Source organism: Acipenser ruthenus, chromosome 7 (genome assembly GCF_902713425.1).
Source record: "Acipenser ruthenus chromosome 7, fAciRut3.2 maternal haplotype, whole genome shotgun sequence".
In the NCBI taxonomy this organism is placed as follows: Eukaryota; Metazoa; Chordata; class Actinopteri; order Acipenseriformes; family Acipenseridae; genus Acipenser; species Acipenser ruthenus.
Window position 1 is genome coordinate 9,155,006 of NC_081195.1, and position 17,301 is coordinate 9,172,306.

Below are 17,301 nucleotides of genomic sequence, written 5' to 3' on the forward strand. Positions count from 1 at the left end.
GGACTTCAGAAGATAAAGTTAAAGTTACGATAGAGATAAAGTTGATAAAACCAATACAATACAGTCCCACCAGACTCAATACCGATGGAATGGTGTGCGCTGAAGCATTGGAGAGGCCGGTGTCAGCGTTACAATATTCTCATTACTCACCCAGAAGACTGCTGGTTCATTTTAAACAGTATCACACCTGTGTGGTTTGAGTTCAGGATGATGCGAGCTGTGTGCTGAACAGGAAGAAACATGCAGAACAGACAGGAACAACACAAGGCTCCATGGGTTCTGTGCTGTAAGAATATTCAGTACAGTGTGCTTCTGAATGGCTGTGCTTGGGGGGGAGGCAGTTCTACACTCCTCCACAGACAATGTCTGGAGAGTGACTCTGTCGGTGTATTGAGCTCACACTCAGATCCCTGCTTCAGAGCTTCCCAGAGACAGCAGAGAGAGACTAAATCTCAGACCTAGCGCAATGTGAAGGATTAACTTTCATCCCTCATTCTCTCCCTCACTTCCTCCCTCTCCCTCACTTACTCTCTGTCCCCCTCCTTCAAATTCCATTCAAAACAGGGCTTTATTAGCATGACAAGATTTGCCAAAGCAATTTCAGTTCACACAAGTAAACACAGACACAATACATGTAGCAATTACAAAGAATACTATCTTAATCCAGTGACAACAGAATGAAAAGAAAGTGGTGCCGGGCTGTCACAGGCAGATACATATTCAACAGCCACCCCTCCTCTCACACTCTCACAGAATTAATCCATACTGTATTTCTCAGTATTAATCTTACTGGATTTGTTGAGTTTGTATTATGCAGTGCAGAAGAGAGTGAGATTGAGTCTCTACCTCGGCCCATCTCACAGGGATGACATGGTACAGTCTTCTCATTCTTTGGGTTTTATTTTGTGTCTGTCTGTTTCACCCTTTTAAAAGTTTCCCAGTTTTAAAAACACATAGCAAAGCATGGTAAACAATGGTAAATGCATAGTAGGACCATGGGAAAAGCATGGGAAAACTGCAAAATTACAGTGAAAAATGAATGTATGTCATTCAAATTAGAAACCAGGGTCTCAAAACTAGCCTACATCCTCCCATCCTGTAGACAATTCATTTAGTTAGAAACGTTTCCTGTGGTTTATGCTGATATTTGTCTCAAGGTTTGCTTCCATCCTTATGAGGACACTGGTCAATATTTTCACTAATTGCATTAAATGGTTAGTAGCTGTTTATTCTTTTATCTTTACCTTTCCTTTTTATCGGTCTGTTAATCCTCCAATGTTAAATTGTAATCATTATCCGAGCCTCTCGAATCCTAGTTACAGGCTTCTCTTGAGTACTTCCTGGTTTTGATGCTGTGACATTTCTACTCTGCTGGCCAGCTGAATTGAAAGTTCACAGCATCACGTGATTTCTGTGGAATCAGGAAGTACTCACAAGAAACCGGTAACTATGATTTGTACATGCCAGGTGGATTCTAATACAGAAAAAAATGATGAGTTCAATATTGGAGCAATAGCACTCAAAACCACTCAGGATGCTTGTAAACATCATAAGAGGGTAAGGCAAAGATGAAAAAATGAATCGAATTGCCTTTGAAGCTGCTTACCCTTTACCCTTATTTAACGAGGATGAGTCTGCTTTTAAATGCAGAGCCAGATAAAAAGAACAGAGAGCTCCCTGTTACTGAGAGGGAGCCAGTGCACTGGGGTTGAGCTGTATCAATGAACAGAGGATAATGAGGAGAGCAGATCCTGCCTCGTTTCCTGGTGCTACAGGCTTCGGCTGCCCGCGGCTAGTCAGTGTAATAAAGAGCGTTTCAGTGCTTTTTTCCAAATCTGCCCAACCTCGTAAATTCTTGTCATGTGTCAAAGGTCACTGGTGATTGTGGGATTGTATTGTGTTCTGTTTTAAACAAACTGGTGGTAGCAAATACATTTAACCGACAGCTCATTACAAATAAAAAGGAATCTGGTTAAGAAGGAAAGCACAGCCAAACAAACAGCCAGGTTTTGTCGTTGTGTTTATCATGAATAGAATTTTGTCTTGTATGCCAAAGCAGGATGAACATTGTTCAATTTAACAAAGTTCTCTGCTTTCGGTGAATTCAATAAAGCTTATGGAAAAACAATAAAGAAAATGTAATGTGCGTGTTTTGCTTATATGAAACAAAATCAGTCACGGTGGTAGCTATTTCCCTGTTGGTTTCTTCTCTACACGCACCTCCTGGCTACCTGATGACACACTTTTTTTGAAGCCAGGTTGGCTGCATAGGTACAAAACCTGACCAGATAGCAGGGGAAACGGGGCAAAAGTTACCCCCTCAGAGACCCTGCCCTGACTAAAACATGTCTACCTCTCCAAACAAACACCCATAGACACAATATATCAAACTATTTAAATGAAATACAGCATGCTCAGGAAATGAATGTGTGTATGTCATTGTCAGTGTTTGTGTGATTCGTGTCCATGTGTGTCTGTCCCTGTGCGGGTGTTATTGTATGCCAGTCTGTGTCACTGAGTGCAGTTCCTGCATATGTGCTGCAGTGCAGTGCTCCTGAGCGGTGACTCTGAAAGATGAAAAGCTTTCTTTCTGTTTAATTCTGTTCTGTTCTCAGGTTTTGGGCTGGCTCTGCTGTTTCAAGGCCTGTGGAAGTAAATGCGCAGAGCCTTATTTGGGAGACAACTTACAAGTTTCTTTGACTGAGAGAGAGGAGAGAGGGAGGGAGAGAGAGAGAGAGAGAGCGAGAGAAGATAGAGAAAGACAGAGACATTCCAGAGCTATCATTTTGTAGATTTGTATATTTTGCAACTGAATGCAGTCAGCACAGCTAGCCTGGGGAAGAGAGAACACCTCTTTGGATGAATAAGGGACCTATCGCTGTGTCACTCAATTGGGAGTTAATCGGTGCACCCACAGACTTACTGCAGCTTCATCGGAAAGAGCCAGGAATGTAAACACAGCCACCATAACTGGGCTGATTAAAAAACAACAGCAAGGTCTAATACACCTCACAGGTATTGGTATGGCCTGGTTACCTGTAATACAGGATCATTAAAGCGCCATTACCTACACAGTGAGCTCACTGATGTTTCACATATGAAAGGCACAATGGCACGTGTACTACAGAGCAGCCAGGAAGATGTTGACAATGCAGAATGGCTGCTGTGCATTGACACTGAAGAGTGCAGATCCCAGGTCAAGGATAATTATCCCTGTCACGTATACACAATACAACCAACATGAGACCCTGGGGCTACGATCCTAAACAAGTCTGTCCTCCGAGGCTAGCTGAGCTTCTTTTTCTAATGACAACAAGGCAAAACATATGAGAAAGAGTCTGTCCCGGGAGCGCCTGGAGTTTAATCTCTATTATTAGGTTATTAGGATGCATTTCTTGCTCTGTGTTGCATAAAATAAGGCAAGGATATATATTGTAAAAAATCCTTCTTTTATTACTTTCTCTAAGGCAGCATCAGCATAAGAAGGTAGAAGGGAACTAGCATTTTCATGAGTTTCCACTCAAGGGACAAAATGGGAGGAAGACATAACTGATCAGAAGTAAATGTGTTTTTAAAGTACAGGACATATTATATCACTTGTTATTATAAAAGTATTTTCTTTCCATATTAGAATATTTCTTGGGGGATAAGCTGCAGTCCTTTAATTAGACATACCAGCGTCATTTGATTAGACATATTGAATCTCCAAAGGAAATAAAGTCGATTATATATATATATATATATATATATATATATATATATATATATATATATATATATATAACTATCATTAATTGTAATGCATTTCTAATGCTACTCACATTCCATTTAGGAGCTTGTATTGCTTGCAAGTAGTCGTTAGTGGTTTCTTACTTTGTCTAACACACACTGTGTACAATACACCTGTATCTCTGAGGCTCTAGGGTCTGGCTAACGCATATGTAGTCACTGGGAAGGGGGGGGGGGGGGGTTATACTTACTGTTTTCAATCAGATTTTAAAGCAGAATCATGTTCTGTTCTGCTCAAAATTCAAATCTCAGTACTAGATTTTTTTTTAAATACAATAAGCAGAAGCTTAATAGCATTAGAAATGCATTACAATTAATGATAGTTATATATATATATAATGATAGTTATATAATGATATATATAATCGACTTTATATCCTTTGGAGATTCAATGTAAGTGTTTGGTAAGTGAGTTTGGTAACTGTAGAAAATGAAGGAAATGTGCTGACGAGAGCTTTGAGAATCTAGCCTGGGGAGTATTAGACTCCGGGTCCCGCCATGTGTGCGTTACATGTCGTACACGAGGCACATATGCTTCTTCCATGTGTGCAGTGCGAGGCTGGCCAGGCCTGTCCTACCACCTGTTTCAGTAGTTGTGCTGTTTGTTTGCCCTGTGTTGTTTGCCTGCCTGCCTGCCCGCCTGCCTGCTTGCCTGCCTGCCCCACAGCACTGGAAGCAAACTAGTGGAAGGAATATGATTAACCTTCCAGCAACCCTCCCAGCCTTCTTACTGCAAAGCTGGCTGATAATATTCTTCACACTACGGTGCTCCAAAGCAAGTTTATTCACCAGAAATCGATGGCCATAAAAAAGTCTGTCACTTGAATCTGCTGTAGCCAGCTGAGCAGAGTCTCACCTGTTTCAATGGACAAATTGAATAAAAATGCCAGCTTGTATCTTTGTTGTAATGACCACAGATCAAGCAGCAGCAAACATACTGATTTTCAGATAGGATAAAGAGAAGGAAAGGAGGATGGTTCTGCATAGGGAAAGCAAACAAACATTGCATGGAAAGCCGTGAGCATCACAAAGCTTGGAGCCTCAGCCTTAATCCGTAGAGCAAGCAGTTTTGAGAAATAGTAACTGGCGGAGGAGAGCAATGCTCAGGGTCAAGTATCAGGTATTCTAAAGAAATCCAGCTTCCTCTGGCTGCTGTCTGGGAAACACTGGGAGCAGGAGAGGTTGTGGGCCATTCATCTCAGAAACGATATTTCACTTACAAAGAAATGGAAATAACAAAACCAACACCACTGTATTGGAAACCCAACAAATGAAGCATTCATTTCTAAATTATTAATACTTAAAACATGATTAATAATGTATCATTTGCTGTATAAAACTATTAGCAGCATTAACATTTAAAAACAATTATTCAGAAGCAGGAAAACCTTTTTAACCTGCATATACTCAAACATCATTAACTATTAAAACACATATATAGGGTTTGAGTAGTTCAGTGGTTAGAGAAAGCACTGGGCTGCAGTGTGTAAGACAATAGGTTTGATTAACTGATCAGCTGCATTGTGCCTAACATATTGGAGGTCCTATAGAGATAACAGGGCTATAAGTTCTTGTGGCAAAGTGCCCCGCCCCTGTGTGCATTTGTGTGTTTTGTGTATGTATGCGTGCGTATGTAAATGTTGGTGTATAGTCATTGGTACACGGGATATAAACGGGTCTGTGTTTCACGTGTACTTAAATTGTGTATTTGTATTTAGGCACGGGGATGGCACATCACATCACGTGCAAGTAAAAAGTAATATGCGAGCACGGGGAATTGCACTTTAATTAATTCACGTGCAGTTGTACCGAGATTCCAATTGAATGATTGACTAGCAATCGAATCTCGGTACAACTGCATAAAAGCTGCATGTTTTCACTCACTGGGGGTTGGTGTTCAGTGAGTGGAGAACGGGATTGGAGACGGAGGTAATAATAATAAGTAGAAGAATAGTTAAGTGTTTTCACTCACCGTGTTTGTTTGTCTCCGTGCACCGTTTGTCTGTGTAGTCCGTTTTGTTTGTCTATTTATTTTGGCTATAGTGCCGTGTCCAGTGTTTTTGTTGTGTTTAAAACCTTTTATTTTCTGTTTATTAAATGCTGAGCGCGATCACGCGCCCATCTTATACCAAACCACATCTCTCTGTTTATTTATTTCCTGCATCCGGTCTGACGCCACCCACTCCGGCCGTCTTTGTGACACGTGGTGTCATCGTGGGATAGCCGCGCCTCCAAGCGTCAGACCAGGAGGGGTTTTGTTTAAAAAAAAAAAAATCAATGGCAGAAGACGCCATCAAACTGCGGGGTTGGTTCCTGGAGAATGCTGGGCTGGAGGCCCAGTCTCTGCCCATAGTCGTCCGGGTCCTGTGGATGATGGACAGTGAGAGATGGGAGGCCTATCAGCAGGAACACACCCCAAACACCTTGGAGGAAGGTGTGGAGTTTGTCCTCAGCTACCTGGAGGCAACCATAAATGGAACAGCAGCCCAGGTAGCAGGACCACCAGCAGAGGAGTACCTGCTGTCCCCATCTCCACCAGCAGAGGGTGAGTACCTGCTGTCCCCATCTCCACCAGCAGAGGGTGAGTACCTGCTGTCCCCATCTCCACCAGCAGAGGGTGAATGCCTGCTGGTTTTGCCTTCACAGCCCAAGCGGGAGGCAGAGACGGATAAAGAGGTGAAGGACAGGGAGGAGGAGTGCCGCCTAAGGGCCAGGCATCCACGGCGATGTAACAAGCCATCGCCGGGGTGCCTCCTCTGCGACCAGGATCACCTGTTCGCCCACTGTCCCTTCCGCAGCTATGGGGAGGAGCCTGAGCGTCCACAGCCCAAATGGGAGGAGCCCGAACGTCCTACGCCTGAGTGGGAGGAGCCCGAACGTCCTACGCCTGAGTGGGAGGAGCCCGAACGTCCTACGCCTGAGTGGGAGGAGCCCGAACGTCCTACGCCTGAGTGGGGGGAGCCCGAACGTCCACAGCCCAAGAGGGGGGAGTCGGTGCGTCCACAGCCCAAAAGGGAGGAGTCGGTGCGTCCACAGCCCAAAAGGGAGGAGTCGGTGCGTCCACAGCCCAAAAGGGAGGAGTCGGTGCGTCCACAGCCCAAAGGGAGGCAAGTCGGGGCTTCCACAGCCCTGGGACCCAAGCCACCAGCAGAGGGAAAATGCCTGCTGGTTCAGCCCCAAGAGCCGGAAGGGGAGGGGTTACAGGCTCAACCCCCTGAAAATTTTTGGGGGGGAGAAGGGCAGGATGCTGGTGTCCCCCAGCAGCCTCTCGCTATGCTGCTGAAGGCAGCACGGCGCGCACATGCCCAGCCACCACAGCAGAGGGAGCCAGCACCGCCCGGAGCAGAGGAGCTGGAGCTGCCTCTGCCTCCACCACCTCCAGGAGCAGAGGAGCAGGAGCTGCCTCTACCTCCACCACCTCCAGGAGCAGAGGAGCAGGAGCTGCCTCTGCCTCCACCACCTCCAGGAGCAGAGGAGCAGGAGCTGCCTCTGCCTCCGCCACCACCACCTCCAGGAGCAGAGGAGCAGGAGCTGCCTCTGCCTCCGCCACCACCACCGCAAGGAGCAGAGGAGCAGGAGCTGCCTCTGCCTCCACCACCTCCAGGAGCAGAGGAGCAGGAGCTGCCTCTGCCTCCGCCACCACCACCGCAAGGAGCAGAGGAGCAGGAGCTGCCTCTGCCTCCGCCACCACCACCGCCAGGAGCAGAGGAGCTGGAGCTGCCTCTGCCTCCATCACCGCCAGGAGCAGAGGAGCTGGAGCTGCCTCTGCCTCCACCACCGCCAGGAGCAGAGGAGCTGGAGCTGCCTCTGCCTCCACCACCGCCCGGAGCAGAGGAGCAGGAGCTGCCTCTGCTGCCCGTACCTCCGCAGGGAGTACGGTGGCCGGAGCCCCAGAAAGGGGAGCTGCCGGCCACGAAGAAGGGGGAGGAGGTCTGGAGACCACTTTCCCCAGCAGCAGTTTCGCTGCAGGAGTTCTTGTGGCCGGAGCCCCACAGGAGGGAGCTGCCGGCTACGAAGAAGGGGGAGGTCGGGGGACCACCCGCCCCCGCAGCTTTTTCGCTGCAGGACGGGACCAGCATGCTGTCAGCCGTGCCACTACCGGCAGGGGAGCTGACAGCATTGCCAGCCATGGGCCTACTGAAGCCTCCCTTCCCAGCCCGAGACTTTGTCCTGGACTGCTGGATTTTTAAGGGGGGAGGTGGCCGTTGAGGCCATGTGTGCTGCGCACAAGGGGGGGTATATGTGGCAAAGTGCCCCGCCCCTGTGTGCATTTGTGTGTTTTGTGTATGTATGCGTGCGTATGTAAATGTTGGTGTATAGTCATTGGTACACGGGATATAAACGGGTCTGTGTTTCACGTGTACTTAAATTGTGTATTTGTATTTAGGCACGGGGATGGCACATCACATCACGTGCAAGTAAAAAGTAATATGCGAGCACGGGGAATTGCACTTTAATTAATTCACGTGCAGTTGTACCGAGATTCCAATTGAATGATTGACTAGCAATCGAATCTCGGTACAACTGCATAAAAGCTGCATGTTTTCACTCACTGGGGGTTGGTGTTCAGTGAGTGGAGAACGGGATTGGAGACGGAGGTAATAATAATAAGTAGAAGAATAGTTAAGTGTTTTCACTCACCGTGTTTGTTTGTCTCCGTGCACCGTTTGTCTGTGTAGTCCGTTTTGTTTGTCTATTTATTTTGGCTATAGTGCCGTGTCCAGTGTTTTTGTTGTGTTTAAAACCTTTTATTTTCTGTTTATTAAATGCTGAGCGCGATCACGCGCCCATCTTATACCAAACCACATCTCTCTGTTTATTTATTTCCTGCATCCGGTCTGACGCCACCCACTCCGGCCGTCTTTGTGACAGTTCTACAGTAATATACACAGTCGTTTGTATTGATGAAAAGTGTTGGTTACCTGCCATTTATGTGCATTCTGTGGTCCTGAGTAGTCTTGTGTTGCACAGAACAGCAGTTTTGGTCATTTTTAAACCACCTCAAATAAAAAATGTAGCTTTTACAAGCAGGCCCAGTGGTTGAAAAAGAACAGTTTTACAGGAATAGTTAGTAAGAATGGCAATCAATGTTCTAAGCAGAAACCCGCAACAGAGAATCATGCAGAACACACGCAAGATGATATTTACTGTGTATTCCTTAGTAAAATCAGTGACATACAAACACACACAGCAAAGCAGAGAAGCAGAGGAAGGTGAGGGAACGTACTTGGGTCGGAGAGGATGGAGTCGGTTTTCGGAAGGAACTGGTCGCAACGAACCCCCTGGTACCCCTCTTTGCACCTGAGAGCGAGAGAGAGAGAGAGAGAGAGAGAGAGAGGGGGGGGGAGGAGAAAAAGATAAGAGCAAGGATCAAGATATTAAGCCAAAACAATCTTTATTCAAGCAACCTATGGGGGATAATTGCTTGAAAATGTCACTGTCAGATAGTGCAATCAAACTGAGAGACGCCTGAAAATTACCTGGTGTTACATTATAATTAGAGACATAGAGGAGCGAGGAAGAAAGAATAGCAGCATGAGAGAGAGAGAGAGAGGAAGAGGGGAGAGGAATAGGGATAGTGAGAGGGGGAGGGTAGTGCTTGCACATTGATACTCGATCAGATTATACTGTACTTTGTATGTCCTGTGCTTTACCTTGCTTAATCTTGATTGTTAGTCTTGCCATACTTCTCCATGCTTTGCTTTATTACACTTGCTTTGCTTTTATCCTGGTGTGGTGTGGTAAACTTCAATAGAACAATGGTTATAATCTCTCTGCCTGGGGTATGGAGTCCCAGCAGACATGCCAGCTTTCCTATGAAGCGGTACCCTAATCTGAGAGCGCTTTACCAGTCGCAAAAAAGTGCACTCTGGCCTGCAGCAAAACTGGAAGGAAAAACCGCTATCATTTTAATAAATGTAGAGATGGTTCAATTGGGAAATGGCTAGGAGGAATTGCTCGCTGGACTGTGTTCAAAAAGCCTTCACAAAAAAAACAAACAAAAAAAACGCTGCTGAAATACTGTAAACACTGGATCTCGCTGGCTAGCTGAACATCAGCAACACCCGTTCTTGTTAAAAAAAAAACAGCCCCTAGAGTCCAGATCAAACGGTCCTGTCGAATTGCAACAGTCCCTGGGTCTGATGGGCAATCCAGACTCTGAGATAAACCACCAGAGCTTGGATCTATCAGGCTGAGCCGCTCGCTTTTACTTCTCCAGTGAAATCCTCTGCTTTTCTCTTTCTTCCTTCTGATTGGGATTTAATTTTTTTTACCGCTGGCTTCTCTGAGTTGGCATGCCAGCTCTGGAATTTCAATAAGACTTGCAGAATCAAGTTGTTACGAGAATGGAACTCTGAATATCTCTCAGAGGCAAAGCTGAGTGCTGGCTGGGTCCTAATCAGAGCCATAGTCACTGTGAATGGGGGCGGCGAACAAGACAAAGGGAGACCAGATTCAATGGACTGCCATCCATTAAGGACAAGGGGAAAGTCAAAATTTATTCCATTGAATTGTGTATGTTTTTTAGCCTTGCTACATATTCCTTTATATTACCTACAGATTGTGATATGCAGGCCATATTGAGCAGTCAATGCAATACCCACCCATGCAGCTCTACTCTCTAGCAGAGACAGGCAATTGTGCTGAGGTGTGTGATGGTGGAGTTTGATTTGAGATTTAGACTGAAATACACTGAGGGCTATGCTGAGATTGCCAAACTAATTGCAAGAGAAGAGAGATGTATGCACTCAGCAGTGTATTTGCTACTAATTATAAAAGCAACTTATTTTTTATCTTAAACAACCACTACTATCTAGGCAATGGTAGGGGGCACACTGAAGTCCTTAGGAATACGTTCTAATGGGGACTTAGGATGGCAGTCACAGTGCAGTACACGGTAGCCCCAGTGCAGTGTGGGAGTTTAAGTGCATACTGACCACACCGATTCAGGTCACTACCATTCTGTAAGCCAGTACAGCTGCTTTACAAAAAATGAATAAACAGGTCACCTCTGCATCAATAGTTCTTCATATAAATCCATCTTTTTTTTTCAAAGATATTAATGTATTAATCTATTCCTAAATGTTTAGTACTAATGTATCTGCAATTCCTTGGCAGAGTCCCAGGGGGTTGTTCACAATAAGACTTGTTTCCATATTCATCCTGTGTTCTGTCAGTTTCAATTTGCTCAGAGATGAGAGGGAAGTTGACAGATTTCATTTGACAGCTTTGATTTTTACCCTCCGTTGGAAACATTCAGCCGAGGCCCATATATAAATAAACCCTCACATTAATAGCCACATTACAGCTGCCGTTAGCTTGAAGCGCTGCCTCCGTCTGGGTGAATATCAGTGTTTTACAAGCAGGTTGTAGAATCATCTAGTAAGAATTACTCTGGGAGCATCTACACATAGACTGAACACAGGGTCAGTATTTCAACTACCTGCTTCCCATCTACACACAAACTGAACACAGGGTCAGTATCTCAACTACCTGCTCTCCATCTACACACAAACTGAAATGCTGGATTGTAGATTAACATTCTCAGAGAGTATAAAAGGGTTAGGCATAGGATGATTGCTGTCATTACCAATAAGTCAATATGGGAAAAAGTAAAGAGTTATCTGAAGACCTTAGGCAGACAATTATTTATTGTCATAAAGCTGGAGAAGGATACAAGAAGATTTCCAAGCATCTGAGTATCCCAATTTCAACTATTGTTTCTATTATCAAGAAGTACAAGACCTGTGGTACTGTCACAACGCTCCCTCAGTCTGGAAGAAAGAAGGTTCTTTCACCAACAACAAGTAGAAGAATTGTGAGGAAGGTTAATAACAATCCAAGATTGACTGCCAAAGATATTCAAAGTGAATTGGTTGCAAGTGGGACTGGAGTTTCCATTTCAGGTCGAGTATTGCCTGGTGAAGGCCTCAATGGTTGCAGGCCAAGGAAAAAGCCACTCTTAGGAAAATGTCACAAGGACAATCTCTTAAAGTTTGCAAAACGGAATTTGAATGATGGATATAAGCTCTGGTCAAAGGTTTTGTGGAGTGATGAAACAAAAATCGAGCTATTTAGTCACGCTGCTAGTCGTTACATTTGGAGAAAGTCTATCCTTCTATGGGGCTGTTTTTCCTCTAATGGCACAAGAAATTTAGTTCAAATACACTGTAAAATGGATTCCATTGCATACCAAACGATATTGGTCAATCATCTGAAACCCTCCGCTACAAAACTTGGTTTAAATCCCAACTGGACGTTTAGAACACAACAACGATCCAAAGCACACATCAAAATCTACATCAGAATGGTTAAAGAAAAAATAAAATCAAGGTTCTGGAATGGCCTAGTCAAAGTTCTGATCTAAATCCGATTGAGAACCTTTGGTATGAGTTGAAGAAGGCTGTGCACAAGATAAGTCCTCAGAGTTTGAATGAACTACAACAATTTTGTATTGAAGAATGGTCAAAAATCAATAAAGAATCATGCCAAAAACTCATTGACAAATATCCTAATCATTTAAAAGAGGTTATTACTGCTAATGGTGCCTCAACTAGCTATTTATTTCATTTTCCTTGTCAGGGTATGAATACTTTTGAATTACCATTTTTTGGAGTTTTGCAAAAAAATTGCTGAAATAAATCTATTTCTTGTAACTTTTTTTCCTCATCCACAAAATCAAAACTTTTGCTACAAAAGATTTTTCCTATAATAATTTGTTTTTCGAGAAATTTCTAGAAATAATACATTTTCATTGGGGTATGTAAACTTTTGACTACAACGAAACTGTATTTAAATTGAGTTGAAATGAGCGTTGAAAGAAAGTCCAACCCCTTTTCCCAGAGCAGAAATAACAGCACCTCCATGACAGCAGATTGTAATTATTGGGAGGCGAGTACAGGGCTTACATTCCTGTGTTGGAATGAAGGCGGCTTAATTAAAAACTCAACTAAAAAGCGATACCTGAGCACTAGGGTGCAGACAGGCTGGGAGCTGAGCCCAGTGTTAATTGAATCAAAGAAGCGCCGTGATAGCAACTCAGTGTGCCTCCCAGGCACAGCACGGGAGAGAAAATAAGAACCCTAATAATAATGATGGGTATTATATTGCTTTCCATACATTCCACCTGACTGCTGCTGAAGGATTCAAATGACATGCATGCTCATGAAATATTATAGGAATTAATATAAGTACATACGTCGATGGAATTGGAAGTGAGGGGGCTGGCTTTATTGATCTGAAACTCAAATTCATTCTGTGTTTTTCACAGCCCCCTGAGGATACAATTTTAGATGTCATAACTCGGGAGTGGAGAGACGATTAAAGTCATTGGCAGTGCGAGGGGGAGATGGGGGGCTGCGTGAGGGAGGCGATCTCACTGGAGCGTGGCAGCGACGCCTACATCCTTCCACGCTCACTCAGCCACCAGGAGATCTAGGAACACTAACGATCATTCCACTGACAAAGACATTATATGAAACAATTGTCTGCTTGACTTAGGGCCCTATCTTTAATTAACTCGATTTTTTAAAAGGAGAAAATTCAACATTCAAGTTACAAAATGATAAACAAACAGCCTGAGTGTGCTGAAGAAGTTATCTATGCACTACCTATACAGTACTGCAAGATTTACAGATTATCGCAATACCTCTCTCTCTTTCTCTCTCTCTCTCTCTCTCTCTCTCTCTCTCTCTCTCTCTCTCTCTCTCTCTCTCTACACTGTGGAGGCATTAGATGGCTTTGTACAGTCTTACATAAGGAAAAAGAGACTGCTTCTCCCTAGAGGAATATATTGCAACAGTCTTCACAAACAGCGTCGGCACCGATTTCAGAGAGGAATAAAACTGGCAAGAAAACCAACTCACTGCTACCACCTGCACTTCAGCAACATTTTTCTTTTTTGCCTTAAAGCAAAAATAAGGAAAACATGCAATGACTTTAACCTTATTTATTTTAAACCAGGTTTGGTATTCTTGATGAAACCTGCCTGAGAGTGTTTGGGATTTGTCTGTGTGTTTCAAACACGCTATAAGCACACATACAAGCGACAGAAGCAGATGAGCTTTTAGGGCGTTTGTAAAGCATTTGTAATCCTGAAATCCTGGCAATGTTACTGCACAGGATAAAAAATGTAAAATGAGAAACAAAAACACTGTGCGTGCATCAAACACTGCTCCAGCCCCGTCGGACTGGTCAAACCACCAAATACCCTGTGCTTTAAAACTGCGCGTGCACCAAACACTGCTCCAGCCCAGCCATACTGCCGGAGCATCCAACCACCTCCCACGTACACACAGGCATATTTACCCACATAAATAAACTGTTGGACAGCAGGGATCTTGTGCAACACCTGGATCATGCTGAAAGGCTTCAAACATCTCTATTGATTTAGCTGCTGTTTTAACTTTGGCTGGCCAAAGCACATTTTATCTGGTTGGATTTATGTTGTTGTTGTTGATGATCATTACTCAAGCGGCAGCAAATTTGAACACTCTGATGTGCCCTGCTGTGCTGCTTTCATGGGGATGAGAGGAGAGAGAGAAGAAGGGAGAAAGAGGAGAATGAGAGAGGGAGAAAGATAGAGAGGAGAAAGAGAGGACAGAGAAACAGAGAGAAGAGAGGCGCCCCAAGCATTGCAAGAATTGAGGCTGAATTAAATCAATAGCCTATTACAATCGTAACAGGACTTAAAAATGACCTTTGTTTAAATAATCAATTTATTCAAATTCAACTCACTTGATATGTATTACTGTCTTCATACTACACTTATCATCAGTCTGGTAGAGATATTTATATTGTACTGTAAATGGGGTAAGCACACACATTTTTCATATGAAATTATTCTGCATTAGAAATGTTATCATAACTCCCGCCTGGTACTGTTGCTAATGTTTAATTTACAATGGCGCACCGCATATTTTTGAATAAATATGTATTTTTAGATTCAGCTAAATTGGATTGTGCTAGATTCAATTTAATTTTCTATTGTTTTGCCAATAAGGGTCCCATTGAGATCCGCATACAAGCAGACCTAACACTGAGCTCAGCCTCAGTAATACTCCCACTAGTACTATCGTCTCACTGACTCCAATTGAAGCAAACAGCTCTTGCTCTGAACTCACTTTGTAATTGTGCTGTGGAAACACTCTCCTTATGGATCTGAAAGCCAGGGTTTGTGTTCCTGTGAGAAGCTTGCTTTATTATAATCAACAACAGGGCATGAGAAGAGCGGTGCCTTGAAGGAATGTGAACACAGAGTTTAAAATCCATTATCTTGCCTTTCATTGCCCCCCCCGTTGCTTATTTTTTATACTTTAATTCTGCTATGCAAATATTTTAAATACCGCGTAGCAGCTGAAAATGTGCTAGTGCTTCACCTTGACTTCCTGGGGTGTAGCTCAATGGGTTGTGGTTCAAACTCACACCAATGGTCTGGCTGCAATCAGACTGTGCATCTCTAAATCCCCTGCCCTCTTCCATGTTACTGTGATCAGGGGAGGCCTGTGAACCCTATACACAGACACATGTAAGCATGGAGTCTGAACTGTTCCCTCCCTCACCCCTTAAGAGAAAGGGTGCTCCCTCCAGTGCAGGGCAGGCTTGAGTCATGGAGACTGAACTGCTCTCTCCCTCTCCCTCTAAGAGAAAGGGTGCTCTCAATATATGTGATCAAGGGGATACGATAGGTATATTGTATATCCCACCAGTTCAGGCTTGAAATGAACTGAACTGAGACTGAGAGAGGAAATAGGGAAGAGCTGTGAGGGTAGTGGGAAGAGGGAGTGAGAAGGAGAGGGGAGCAGAGAGGAGAGACGTCAGTATGCATGTGTTTTTATTTAATAATTTATCTGGTTTCTGTTTGAAGCTCGCTGCCCCTCCCGCCAGTCTCTCTCTGGTGTCAGCTCATTAGTGCAGGGCGCTGCGGTTGTCATGGAAACACGGTCACTGCTCGGAGCTCAAGGACACAGAGCTCCGCAGGTACCCAGCGATTACCCAGATTGCACCGAGGCACTGACACACACACACACACACACACAGACACACACACACCTATCTCATAGGACCATACAGGAGAGAAAGGAAAGGGGGAGAAGGGGAGAGAGAAAGAGAAAGAGAAGGAGGAGAAAGAGAATGAGAGACAGAGATAGACTCCTCTTTTCAGTAAGTCTGGCCAGTCCTCATCTCTTAGTTGTTTAAAAAGTCCAATGCTGTGAATTGTTTCCTCTTTCATTTTTCTTTTGAACTCTCTATAGACTGTCATCCCTTATTTTACTTTAGAGGCGCTTCCTTACTTCAAAGCCTATTTCCTCTATCTTTAGAGACAGTCCCTTGTGATACTTGATACCAGATGTGCAGCCTACAGCTACCTCTTTTGATAAATGTACAAGACAAATTCTAAAGTCTCGCAATCAGGAACACCCACGTGAATCAACCAACATAAATGGCTTGTGATGTCTCCTACATGATGCACTACAGTAGAACCCCAGAGTTACAAACTGACCGGTCTACCGAACACTCCACTTTCAACCAGAAGTAATCACTCAACCATGCTTGCAATGCAACCAGATAGGCACTCCTGTAAGCGGCATGCTGGTCACAGAGGACACAAAATTATTGTACCAACAAATGTATCAAGAAAGGTGAGGCAGATTTCAAAAGAAGTACAGGCAATTTTACTAGGAGCATTTTAGTTTTAACACTAGAAGCCCTGCGACGGTCATTTTGGCAGTTTCTGGTTTTAAAATGTAATTTTCTCCAGTCGTGTAACACATATGGGGCTGTGTGTTGTGTACCTTTCTGTCCGTATGTATTAAATATTCTCACAAAGCATGAAACACGGGAGTGCAGAAATAAAGGAGATATATTACATTATACCTAAAAGCCCCGGGAGCAGTCACATTGACGGCCACACATAAAACAATTGTATTTTCATTATACAGAACGGTATTCTACTTTATTATTTTTATTTACCAGTCTGCAATGTGTTTAGCTGTAATCAGATTAGTCTCTCTACCTGAGTGAATGACTGGCAGTCTATTGTTTACAATCAGCCTTTTGAAGGCTGGCGCCTGCTTGCCAGCTGTGCTGCTTTGGTCAGTCAATTAGCATCAGGACTAGTGAAAATAAATACCAGAGACTGGAGTTTTACACAGCAAAAAAATATGGAGTTGATTTTTTGGATCAGATGACATGGAAGTATTCTGTGAAAGCTGGCTCCTGATGGTGGTCTGTTCAGGTGTTTTACAATGTATTGGACCTAGCAGCCATCAACTCCTGGGTACTTTACAAAGAATGCACGGAGAAGAATTTACCAAGGAGAGAATGTATTTTACAGTTAGCACAGGAACTCCGCAAGAAGCATTTGGAACAGAGGGAGACTGCCAAGCGTGTACCCACAGAGTGGCAACCCCGCTGAGAGCCGCAAGAGACGCCAATGCCAGGTTGGCAAGTGCAATAAAAATAAAACTTCGCCCTGTGCAGAAAGGCGACATGGAGAAGCGCATTATCTGT

The 17,301-nt window shown here is 44.1% G+C and overlaps 1 protein-coding gene across 1 annotated transcript in view; it reads right to left on the bottom strand.

Annotated features, from left to right (window-relative positions):
- Positions 1 to 17,301, bottom strand: part of LOC117416003 (pro-neuregulin-3, membrane-bound isoform-like) — a 127,794-nt gene that overhangs the window by 17,183 nt on the left and 93,310 nt on the right. Inside the window, exon 3 of the mRNA XM_059026298.1 lies at positions 9,017 to 9,090. Within this exon, the coding sequence (XP_058882281.1) occupies positions 9,017 to 9,090 (74 nt within the window). The remainder of the gene's footprint in view (positions 1 to 9,016; positions 9,091 to 17,301) is intronic.